This window comes from Apteryx mantelli, chromosome 7, assembly GCF_036417845.1.
Source record: "Apteryx mantelli isolate bAptMan1 chromosome 7, bAptMan1.hap1, whole genome shotgun sequence".
Classification (NCBI taxonomy): domain Eukaryota; kingdom Metazoa; phylum Chordata; class Aves; order Apterygiformes; family Apterygidae; genus Apteryx; species Apteryx mantelli.
In genome coordinates, this window is record NC_089984.1 from 7,754,244 (window position 1) to 7,765,643 (window position 11,400).

The window sequence follows — 11,400 nt, forward strand, 5'->3', positions numbered from 1 at the left end:
GGTGATCTGTGATCAGTGATCTTTGATGTTACTGTTGTAATTGTTTTGGGGCACCATGAACTGTGCCCATATAAGACAGCGAACTTAATTGATAAATGTTGTGTGTGTTGTGACTGCTCCACCAACCAGCCATTTCCCCGTCTCTCTCCCTCTCCTCAGGCCTCCCTGTTCCCTGAAGCACAACAATATTGAAATTAGGGCAATGAATAACCCTACAATGACCTCTTAGTGTTCAAGTGAAAGGAAGAGTCGCACGTCTCTCACTTGAAATCAAAAGCTAGACATGATGAAGCTTAGTGAGGAAGGCATGTCGAAAGCCGAGAGAGGCCAAAAGCTTGGCCTCTTGTGCCAAACAGTTCACCAAGTTGTGAATGCAAAGGAAAAGGTCTTGAAGGAAATTCAAAGTGCTACTGCAGTGAACACATGAATGATAAGAAAGTGAAACAGCCTTATTGCTGCTGATATGGAGAAAGTTTTAGTGGTCTGGATAGAAGATCAAACCAGCCTCATACAGAGCAAGGCCCTAACTCTCTTTAATTCTATGAAGGCTGAGAGAGGTGAGGAAGCTGCAGAAGAAAAGTTTGAAGCTAGCAGAGGTTGGTTCATGAGATTTAAGGAATAAGCTCCATAACATAAAAGTGCAAGGGGAAGCAGCAAGTTATCCAGAAGATCCAGCTAAGATAATTGATGAAGGTGGCTACGCTAAACAACAGATCTTCAGTGTCGATGAAACAACCTTATATTGGAAGAAGATGCCATTTAGGACTTTCATAGCTCGAGAGAAGTCAATGCCTGCCTTCAAAGCTTCAAAGGACAGGCTGACTCTCTTGTTAGGGGCTAATGCAGCTGGTGACTTTAAGTTGAAGCCAATGCTCATTTACCATTCTGAAAATCCTAGGGCCATTAAGAATTATGCTAAATCTACTCTGCCTTTGCTCTATAAATGGAACAACAAAGCCTGGATGACAGTATGTCTATTTACAACATGGTTTACTGAATATTTTAAGCTCACTGTTGAGACCTACTGCTCAGAAAAAAAGATTCCTGTCAAAGTATTAGTGTTCATTGACAATGCACCTGGTCACCCAAGAGCTCTGATGGAGATGTACAAGGAGATTAATGTTTTCATGCCTGCTAGCACAACATCCATTCTGCAGCCCATGGATCAAGGAGTAATTTCAACTTTCAAGTCTTATTAAGAAATACATTTCGTAAGGCTATAGCTGCCATAGATAGTGGATGGATCTGGGCAAAGTAAATTGAAAACCTTCTGGAAAGGATTCACCATTCTAGATGCCATTAAGAACATCTGTGATTCACAGGAGGAGGTCAAAATACCAACTTTAACAGGAGTTTGGAAGAAGTTACTTCCAGTCCTCATGGATGACTTGGAGGGATTCAAGACTTCAGTGGTGGAAGTAACTGCAGATGTAGTGGAAATAGCAAGAGAACTAGAATTAGAAGTGGAGCCTGAAGATGTGACTGAATTGCTGCAACCTCACAATAAAACTTTAATGGATGAGGAGTTGTTTTTTATGGATGAGCAAAGAAGTGGTTTCTTGAGATGGAATCTACTGGTGAAGATGCTGTGAACATTGTTGAAATGACAACGGATTTAGAATATTACATAAACTTAGTTGATAAAGCAGCAGCAGGGTTTGAGAGGATTGACTCCAATTTTGAAAGAAGTTCTCTTGTGGGCAAAATGCTATCAAGCAGCATCGCACGCTACAGAGAAATCCTTCATGAAAGGAAGAGTCAATTGATGCGGCAAACTTCATTGCTCTTATTTTAAGAAATGGCCACAGCCACCCCAACCTTCAGCAACCACCACCCTGATCAGTCAGCAGCCATCAGCATCGAGGCAAGATTCTCCATCAGCAAAAAGATTACAACTCACTGCAAGCTCACATGATGGTTAGCATTTTTTAGCAATAAAGTATTTTTTAATTAAGGTATGTACATTGTTTTTTTAGACATAATGCTATTGCACACTTAATAGACTACAGTAGAGTGTAAACATAACTTCTATATGCACTGGGAAACCAAAAAATTCATGTGACTCGCTTTATTGTGACATTTGCTTTATTGCGGTGGTCCGGAACCAAACCCGCAATCTCTCTGAGGTATGCCTGTATTATACTCTTCTTGGAAAATGGCTTCTGACTTAAATGAGAGAGGGTATTAGCAAGTAGATGAAAAATACACTCATCCTTCTGCCCATGGAGTGATTGTACCTTGATTGAACCTACCTTCTTGCAAAGGTGGTTAAATTTATTATCAGTATAGTTTTACCTGCTTCTCCGAAATGAAAGGGAAATCCTTGCTGATTTCCTACCCTGATATCTAGCTGTTCTAAATACTTTTGGATACTTCTGGGACAGAGACCTGTGCTTACAGTGTTGCACTGAAAAACAAAGGTGCTGTTTTCCTATTCCACTTTTTCAGCTAAGGTATATAGAGTGTATGTTACTGTCTTCTCAGTAATGTAAATTATTTTTAGAAAGGGTAATATAAAACTATGCTATGGAAAAATTTTCAAACACTAAATACCCCTAGTTTTCCTACCTCTAGCAGGTTCCAGGACCTTCAAATTCCAGTGAAGAACTATGACTGTATGAAAGACTTCCAGTGTTATTGTAGAGAAATGACTGGTTGCTTTATTTCAGCCTGTGTGTAAACCAGTTGAAATTATAGTATTCAAACTCTTGAGTATTATTTGCAAACTTTACCACTGTAAAGACTGTCAATTGTTCCAGTAGAAAAACAGGTGGCTGCAGCTCATCACAAGTGCCTTCCTCTTCCTCAGTTCCCTAGGAAGCTCATTCCTGCAAGAACTGGCATTCATCACACACCTGCAGCAAGCCAGTGCTTCCAGGAACCAGTTCTTCATAGAACTGTATGCTTTACAGTGAAGACTGAAATAAAACTTCATAGACAATGATTAAAATCTAAACCGAAAGACTTTCTCACTGAAGAAGCTTGCTTCAGAAACTTTTTTCCAAAACAATTTCTCTATTTAAATATTGCTTAAGATATTTGAAAGTTTCAAAGTTGAAAGCTGTTCTTTTTAAAGGGTGAAACAACTGAAGCAAGGGGTCTACTTTCATTTAAACATGGAAGTGACAGGTCTTAGGATCAAGCACAGCATAATTTCATTCTTTGAGACTCAAATGTAGTGAACCTCCTGCAGCTTACTTGGCTATACAGAATAGTTTGAAGCTTAACTCAAAAGGTAAGTAAGTCTTAAATAAGTACTAACATGTTCCTTCTCATAAAATAGGATGCAAAAGATAAGTGAGGATATGTTACAGAGCTACTTTATGGATAGCTTCTAAGCTATGCTCTATATAGAAAAAATATTACAGCTTCTGTCAAGTGCAGATATCCTCTACCTCACTGTAAGTTACTTTTTTCATGCAACTTAACTCTTGCCCTGACCTTTGTGATCTTAGTTTTACATAAGCTGTAAGCCTCTCCAGCAACTGACCAAATAGCCTCTGGTTACTGTTAAGGCCCTGTGAAATCATTGATACTGTAATTGCAAGTCATCTTCCCTCCCCTTATTCCAGAGAAAACTTCTAGTACTGGAAAGCTTTCTATGCCACACTGCCTTTTCAGCTATTACCTCCACCCCCTTTGACACAAGAACACATTCTCTAGTAAAATAGACTCCATTCTACTCTCTCCCACAATAAGACATTTATTACATATATAACACAGTACTAGCAAAACAGGTGACAGACTTTCAATACCCAAGATCACATTTGACATTGTAAGGAGGCATTGAGGACAAGCAGTTAATTTGGGAGATCACACTGGCTCAGAATAAATATGAAATACCTTTTTTCGTCACACAGCAGGTATGTATGTTAACTGTCTTCAAACAATGTTTCTTACATATCTTACATGTCATAAATGCACAAAAACTTTATCAGGTGTTTTGGGTCGTGTTGATTATTTAACAACTGTTAGGCTTACATCCATTTTTAGAGGCATTTGGCTTCTAATTGCTCACCCATAAAATAGCTTGCCAAGTTTTGAACAAAGACAAGTCAGCTGTGTGCAGCAAAAAAAATGTTTAAATACAGTGGTTTCATAAAGAAAAAGAATTTCTAACCTGCTTAGAAATTCCCCAATCTTCCCCAAAGCAGTGCTTATTTAAAAAGTATCAAGTAGATCATTTCAAATTAACTAGTACTTGACCTATTTTATGTTAACTAAAAGATAAGCTGTGCTAGTGTTTTAGTTTGATAAGCAACTGATTTGCACATTTATGAATGTGAAGATGCGAAATTCAGTTTCTAGAATTGTACAGCAAACCATGGAAATAAACAGTCGCTTAGTTTTCTGGATGCACAGAACCTGGTCACTACTCATTTATTTATGTGGTTGTATGTTTGAAGATCACAGTAGATTCCGATACCAAAAGGAAGGAAGCTGAAACTATGACTTTCAGCCTCCATACTGTTTTTAGCTTAATGCTGTGTTAAGAAGTTATTACATACAACTTATCAAAAGGATTTAGGAGAGGTTGTAACCAAATCAACTAATCTATTCAACTACCTTTTTCCTTAAAAAAAAAATTTTTTTTCCAACTCATTCACTACACCAAGATTACACAGAACTAAATCAGTGTTCATAAGAGTCACAGTACAACCACCTTTATTGAACCAATAGTAGTACAACATCTTAAACCGACTGTATTCTTGAATATGTAATACATCCTTAGGAGTAACTAGTATAAAAAGTATCAACATCAGTGGTTTGAATATAAAAATTTATTTAAAGTCAGAGTATGCAACAAATAAAACCTACAGAAAACAGATTTTCCCATCACAATCTGTTTCTTACCAAATAATATTGTGAAAACACATTCCTTCAGTCATTATAAAGTTCTTAAAATACAAAAGAAATAAAATTTTGTAAGAAAGTCTAGTAGACCAGAGACTGTTTCTTCCAGGATATTTTGTAGAAGCAAGGCCATCCTTCAATACATCCCACGCCATCCTCCTCCACCCATACTGCCTTGCCCATAGTATCCTCCACTATTTCCACTGCCACGACCTGCAAACAATTGACACAAGGTCATGCATACATACCTTAAAGAAAAGAAAAAATCTGATCGGTGATACAAAAACAGGTGGTTTGGCACCAGCTTAAGTCACATAAGAATAACAATACTTCAGAGCAATACTTTTCTAAACAAGCATTTGCTGTAGTTGCCAAATGCATGAAAAAAATGGAAATGATTTACGACTTAAGTTAAACCAAACCCCCCTCCCCTTGCTCAAAGCACAAATATCCTGTATCACAAAACACCCCACCCTTCCAGATCATGTCAGAAGTTAATGCTGCAACATAGCCATCAAAAACATAACAGAACTTTTACTTACTGTATCCGCCCAAGCCATCAGGAGTTCCATACCCTCCACTGTAATTGCTACCCATTCCCATTCTACCAACAGAGCCATAACCTTGATCTGAAAAACAGAATGTGCGTGATTACAAATTCAGAACTCACTAAACTTGGCAAAAAACAGCTAAATCTGAAATTCATGCATACCCATTCCATCTCTGCCATAGCCTCCCATTCCAGAACCACCTCCAGCAGTTGAATTCAGGAATAGTTCAATATACCGATGCTCTGTAAGAAAAAGAATTACCTGTGTTTCAATTCAAAAACTGAAAGCAAAGTTAACCCCCCCCCCAGACAGCACCTTCACCATCCTGAAGTCTGCAAAAAGTGAGTTTGAAATACAACCAATACCCAGTGATTCTGATGAACAGCAAAAAGTCTATTACAATTGGTGTATTTACTGCACAGTAACTTAAATGTTACAGAGTTTAAACCCTTTTACTCAATTTACTCTTACACACCCAATTAAAGAATTGTCAATGAAAGCCTCATCTGAACACAACACTCACGCATGTTATTTTTATCCTTGGACATAGCAGCTACTGCATCCTCATGTGTTACAAATTCCACATCTGCTTCTCCTGTCGCTCTTCCATCTGCTCCAATGTCAATGTGAACTCTTATAGGATTCAATGGTGAGAAAAACTAAGGACCAAAAAAACACAAAACAAAACAAAAAAAATCTCATGAACTTAAGAATTCAAGCCAGGGACATCTTTTGCTATCCCAGTAGTTAGATGAGCACTGCATTTTTATCTCATCCTATCAAATAAATCTAGTTAGTTATTTCCTAAGTATTAGTGACATTGTGCCATAACAGTAGAAGCCACTTACAATTTACTATTACACAATTTGAAAAGCTCTAGCAACAAAGGTTAAGGAGACCTCTTTAAAAACATACAAACAAAAATACCTGCCCAGACAGAGTGCTTTAAGCAACAGGTTCTAACATGAAGCCTTCCTGGAAAAGGAAGATCCTTATTTTTTTTTCCTTCTTTTTGGAGCAGTAGAGCCAAATAAAGCCCTCAAAGCAGGCTTGTATTCATGGTACTAACCTGGTATATTACTGAATACTATTCATCAAGCTTTCAACTTGCAATAACATACTCTCAATTAAAGCTTGTAGCCTGGCCCTTGTACTCAGACTTTAGACTAAAGGAAACAGTCAAACTGATAAAATACTGCTAATAATAATAAAATAACACATCCAGAAGGGGGGAAAAAAAAAAAAAGGAGTCTTAGACACATATAACATAGATGCGATTAATAAAGATGGTGCCCCCCTGCAGAGGCTGTGCTCAGACCAGGCCTCCTACCCCAGGAAAACTTTTTCCCCTACAGAAGACAGCTCCAGACTGCCACACGTACTCCTGAAACCTTGCGGATGGTTCTTTGATCTGCCACCCTGATCTCTTACAGGTACTGTGACCTCTCCCTACTCCCCCCAAATGAACACTGCTCTCTACAGTTCTCCCACAGTCCCTCCTAGAAACAAATCTCATGTAAATACACTAATCTGCAAACTAAAAATCAAAGTTTCACATCTGCCATCACTCGTTACATAAAGTCTTTAACTTCTGAAGACATTATAAAATGAGGATACTGAAAGCAACAACCAATAAATTTTTATGGAAACAAATAAGTAGGGAGTGTAGAGATTAATGTTAAACAAAATTTGGCTAACTTCTTCAATAATCTTACCTCAAGTATTAACTTTATAAAGACTCGTTTACTATTCAGTTTTGTAGCACTCACATAAATGGCCATGAATTCAATTAACAGACATATTAGACCTATCAATCACTTAGCTGAGAACAGTAACCAAGTTTGGAAGAGAAGAAACAAAAACAGAGAACTCCTGGCATTAGAAGGCTCTTTTTAATAGGATACTCACATTAGCAATATCATTTTCTGTTGCTCGAAAAGGCAGTCCTCTCATGTGAACAAAATGACCACCACCGTGGAAACCCGAACCTGCATCTCCAGCTCCACCATAGCCATGTCCTCCCATGCCTATTAAAAAACAAAACAAAAAGTTACCCACAAAAACTGAAGAAAAGCCAAAAAAGCTATTACTATTTTTTCTGCATGCCACTATGCTATTAAATGTTAGATATTTACACTTCCAGTGTTATCAACTGAAACACTCAACCGAGAGATATCCTAAACAATACATTTACATTTTCCAGAGATTCTCCCTCTTCCCTCCCCACCCCAAACAACTTTTTCTTCCTCCCCCCTTTTTTTTTTTTTAAAAGAAAATAATTTAACGAAAGAAACCATTATTTCTGCCTTGGAAATACCGTGTCTAACAACTGGAATGATACAAAGATTTCTTTAAACAAACCATTTAAATTTTTTTTTTTTTTTTTTTTTTTACCTCTCCCATCTCTCATTCTGTCATCATAGCCATCATTTCCATAGCCATAGTTATTATAGCCACCATAATCATCAAAGCCACCATACCCTGTACAATTGACAGGAAAAAAAAAAAGCATGATTACATTATTACTAAATATTCATGAAGCAATGCACAAGAGTCAATTTTCAGTCTTTGGGCACCCAGAAATTTGCAGTTGCCTGTACAGACTGCTAAACCTGGATTTCTGAACAGACTGGAAGCATAAAATTCCCTTTTATAGTAAAAAGGCTGAAACATGCGGGCAAGATTACTTCCATAACTCTTAAATATTAAGCTGTAATTTTTGATACATTATTAGTAGTAATCGCTTTTAGAGAAGTTTTCAAACCTAGTAGGTACTGAAGCTACTGCCATTTCTTTATTTCTTGACAAAGGTGTCAGAAACACCAAACTGACAACAGAACCTCCATTCATTAGATACACATACCACCGTCATATCCACCACCTCCTCGACGCATTCTGTCATACATACTTCCACGCCCAGCTCCATAATAACCCCCTCTTCCTCCTAATGGTCTATCATATGGTCCAGGTCGTTGTTGTCCCATCATTCTCCTTGGCGGGTCATAGAATCCTCTGATTTCGCTCTTACTACTTTTGAAGATTTCAATATATCTAAATAAAAGAGGATTTTCAAAGTACAAATAAGAATGCATGCATAAGCTGTCTGAATATCACAAAAGGCCATACTAAATTATTCTATTTTCTATAACTAAATGTACAATCCAATAAAAATGACTAAAGATGCCATACAACTTAAGTTTCTCCTCAAAACCTTAAGAATCTTAAGTGTATCAAAGAAAAACTATTACATTAGTAAAATTTACTATGTGCAAATTCTAACTGTACAAATTAAACATAAAAGATTCTTTCCAGTATGAAAAACATACTGTTGAAAAAACAATGTCTGGCTATAGTGGCATTTATCACAAATTACCCTACACAAACGATTGAAACAAAATTCTGATTTTAGCAAACTACACAGAGTATTACTGTCTCCCCCACCCCCCAAATCTACTATATTTCCCAAGTTAACTTAGGATCAATTATAAAAATTCTTAAAAAAAGAAATAGCCAGTTCAATATTAAGGTCCCCAACCCCCCCAAAAGCATTACTGACCCACAACCCCCAAAAATAAAGATTTAACACCATCCCAAACTCTCCATCCCCACCTGTGCCCTATTCTTTCCTTGTGTTTCCCCAGAGCATTTTCTGCTATCTCCTTTGAAGCAAACTGCACGAAGGCCTCCCCTGTGCTTCTCCCCTGGTAGTCCAGCGTCAATGTTATCCCATTTGGCACGATTTCCAACCCTTTAACCCAAGGACAAATAACCCCATCAAGGGGAACAGTGTTAAAGGCTGAAACATTCCCATCTGCAGCAAATACTTAAAGCATATCTAAACAACAACAACGAAAAAAAAAAAAAAAACTTAACTTTCCCCCATCACCCAACAATACAAGCCAATGATCTTTCATTAAACATTTATGGATTTAGCCATACTTGTTTTCTGTTTAAACTATGCAAAAAAACCACAGCCACCTAAATTAAATGAAGAAAACATAGCTACCAAACAAGTAATTTAATTGCTCCAAATGCTAACATATAGATTATTTCAATATACATAATACATTTACCACCTTGACAAAGTTAGATACATACTCAGCTTTACTACATCTACTGTTATTTGTACTTTAATTACTGCGCATAAATCTTAGAGAAAGATAAGCTAATTTAATATCATCCCTCCCGCCCACCCCATCAATGGGTATTACAAATTAAACTGTGTGAAACGTTGTGCAACAGATACAAGAAAACTCAGTCACTATACTTCGACTATACTAGAGATACCTTGGAAAAACTGAACAATCTCTTCTTTGCTGCAACCAAATGGCAGGCCTCGAAGCCGTACTACTGTTCCATCATTAGTCGTATCATTTGGCCCATTATGTTTTCCGCTCCAGTCCATCTTTTATTTCAATCAAACCCTACAAAAAAAAAAATTTTTTTTGAGAATTTATGTATGCTTAAGTCCCTCCTCGCAAAACAAAAGCTGTTTTTTTCTTCAGAAAACTAACATTACGTATCATTACCTTTGTTATATACTTAAACTGTATAATACCTAAAGCATGCATACATCTAAAAAACATACCAAACTTCAATACTGAACTCAGTTTGCAGAGCGCAACACGCGTGCATGTGCAGCACATAAAGCTCGCTACTTGCTCAGACTACTACAGTGAGCAGCTATCCCCCTAAGCGCGCTTTCCCCCCCGGACGAGAAAGAAAGGCACAAAACAAAACATGTGCGACATCTCCAGAAGCGGCAGGAACCACAGAGTGTTGCAAGGTCTTCCTTTGTCTGCCAGCCGAGCGCCACGGGCCGCGCTCCCATTTGCTTTTCTCTTTTAAGCATTTCCCCAGAAAAAAAAGAGCATGCTTTATCTCAAAGAAAAAAGGATAAAAAATAAAAAAAAGAAAGAGAGACAGCACAGGGAACAGCAAGATCGCCCCCTCGCTACCACCCTGAGCTACAGGGGCTCCCGGCCGCTTGGCCGGCACCGTCCCCGGGTGGTTGCTCGCCGCTCGCGGTGCCGGGGGGGGGGACGATGCCCCCCTCGGAGGCGGCAGGTGCCGGGGGGCTCACAGCGGGCCGCGCCGCCGCCGGGGCCGCCGCCTTTGTCGAGGGCGGCGAGCCCCAGTTCCCCCCCCCCTCCCCCGCCCGCCCTTCCAGGCTGCGGCGCCGACTGCCGCCAAAATCGCGCCCCTAGCCCGCCGCCATTTACCGCGCGCCTCCCCGGGGCCGCCCCGCCGCCGCCGCCTTCCCGTCCGCCGCCGCGCCCCGCCGCCACCTCTCCGCCTCGCGGGAGCCGCGCGGCCGCCGCCCGTCCGCCCCCGGCCCTCGGGAGCCCCTCGCCGCCGCGCGCGCCCGCGCTCTCCCGGGGCCGTCGCCGCCCTCGGCTCCACCACTCAAAATGGCGGCCGCGCTCGGGAACGAGGCTCCGCGGAGAGGCGCCGCGCCGCCCCCTCCCCCCCTCCCCGCCCGCCCGCCCGCCCGCCCGGGGGCTCCGCGGCCGGCGGCGCCCGCCCGCCCGCTCGCACGCACGCAGGCGCCGGCCGCGGCGCGGCGCTCGGCCCTCCCGCCCGCCCCCGGGCCCGGGCTCTCCGGCAGCCGCCCGCCAGCGGAGACCGGCTCCCTCCGGTCCCCTCCGCACTCACCAGCGGACCCTCGCACACCCCTCGACGTGCCCCGGCAGGAGCCTCTGCCCGGAAGACGCCCCTCGCCGCTCCCAGCCGCCCGGCGAGTTAGGAACCTACGCAACCCCGGCGGGCAGGATGGCGTCTCCGCCGCGCAACTATCGCGATAGCCACGCCGCGCTCCTCAGCCCCAGCCGGCAGGGAGCGGCACATGCGCGCCTGCGGGCACGGGGCGCCACAGCGCATGCGCGGCGCGACGGCGGAGGGGGAGGTGAAGCCGCCCGCCTAGCCCTTTCATGGGTAGCGCCGTGCGGCCCCACGGCGCATGCGCCCTCGGCGCCGCCGTCACGCAGTGCCCTGT

General features: G+C 41.5%; 2 protein-coding genes across 9 annotated transcripts in view; one reads left to right on the forward strand and one right to left on the reverse strand.

Moving 5' to 3' along the window:
* The window catches only part of RUFY2 (RUN and FYVE domain containing 2), a 32,970-nt gene extending 28,411 nt beyond the window's left edge, over positions 1-4,559 (forward strand). For all 5 annotated transcript variants that reach the window (XM_067299751.1, XM_067299755.1, XM_067299752.1 and 2 more), the window contains one exon: positions 160-4,559. The gene's annotated coding sequence lies outside the window, so the exon portion shown is untranslated. The remainder of the gene's footprint in view (positions 1-159) is intronic.
* A 207-nt stretch (positions 4,560-4,766) lies between these two features.
* Positions 4,767-11,239, reverse strand: HNRNPH3 (heterogeneous nuclear ribonucleoprotein H3). 4 transcript variants are annotated; one of them, XM_067299759.1, is made up of 10 exons: positions 11,061-11,236; positions 9,693-9,829; positions 9,015-9,153; positions 8,314-8,456; positions 7,800-7,886; positions 7,314-7,432; positions 5,929-6,064; positions 5,567-5,647; positions 5,397-5,483; positions 4,767-5,067 (listed from the first exon to the last, which is right to left on the reverse strand). In XM_067299759.1, exons 2-10 carry the CDS (start codon positions 9,808-9,810, stop codon positions 4,991-4,993), a joined length of 987 nt encoding a protein of 328 aa, XP_067155860.1. In that variant the 5' UTR covers positions 9,811-9,829; positions 11,061-11,236; the 3' UTR covers positions 4,767-4,990. The 4 variants fall into 4 exon arrangements, with proteins under 4 accessions (XP_067155860.1, XP_067155858.1, XP_067155859.1 ...); XM_067299757.1 differs by having other exon boundaries at positions 8,269-8,456; XM_067299758.1 differs by lacking the exon at positions 11,061-11,236 and adding an exon at positions 10,694-10,787 and having other exon boundaries at positions 8,269-8,456.
* Positions 11,240-11,400: the final 161 nt, after the last annotated feature.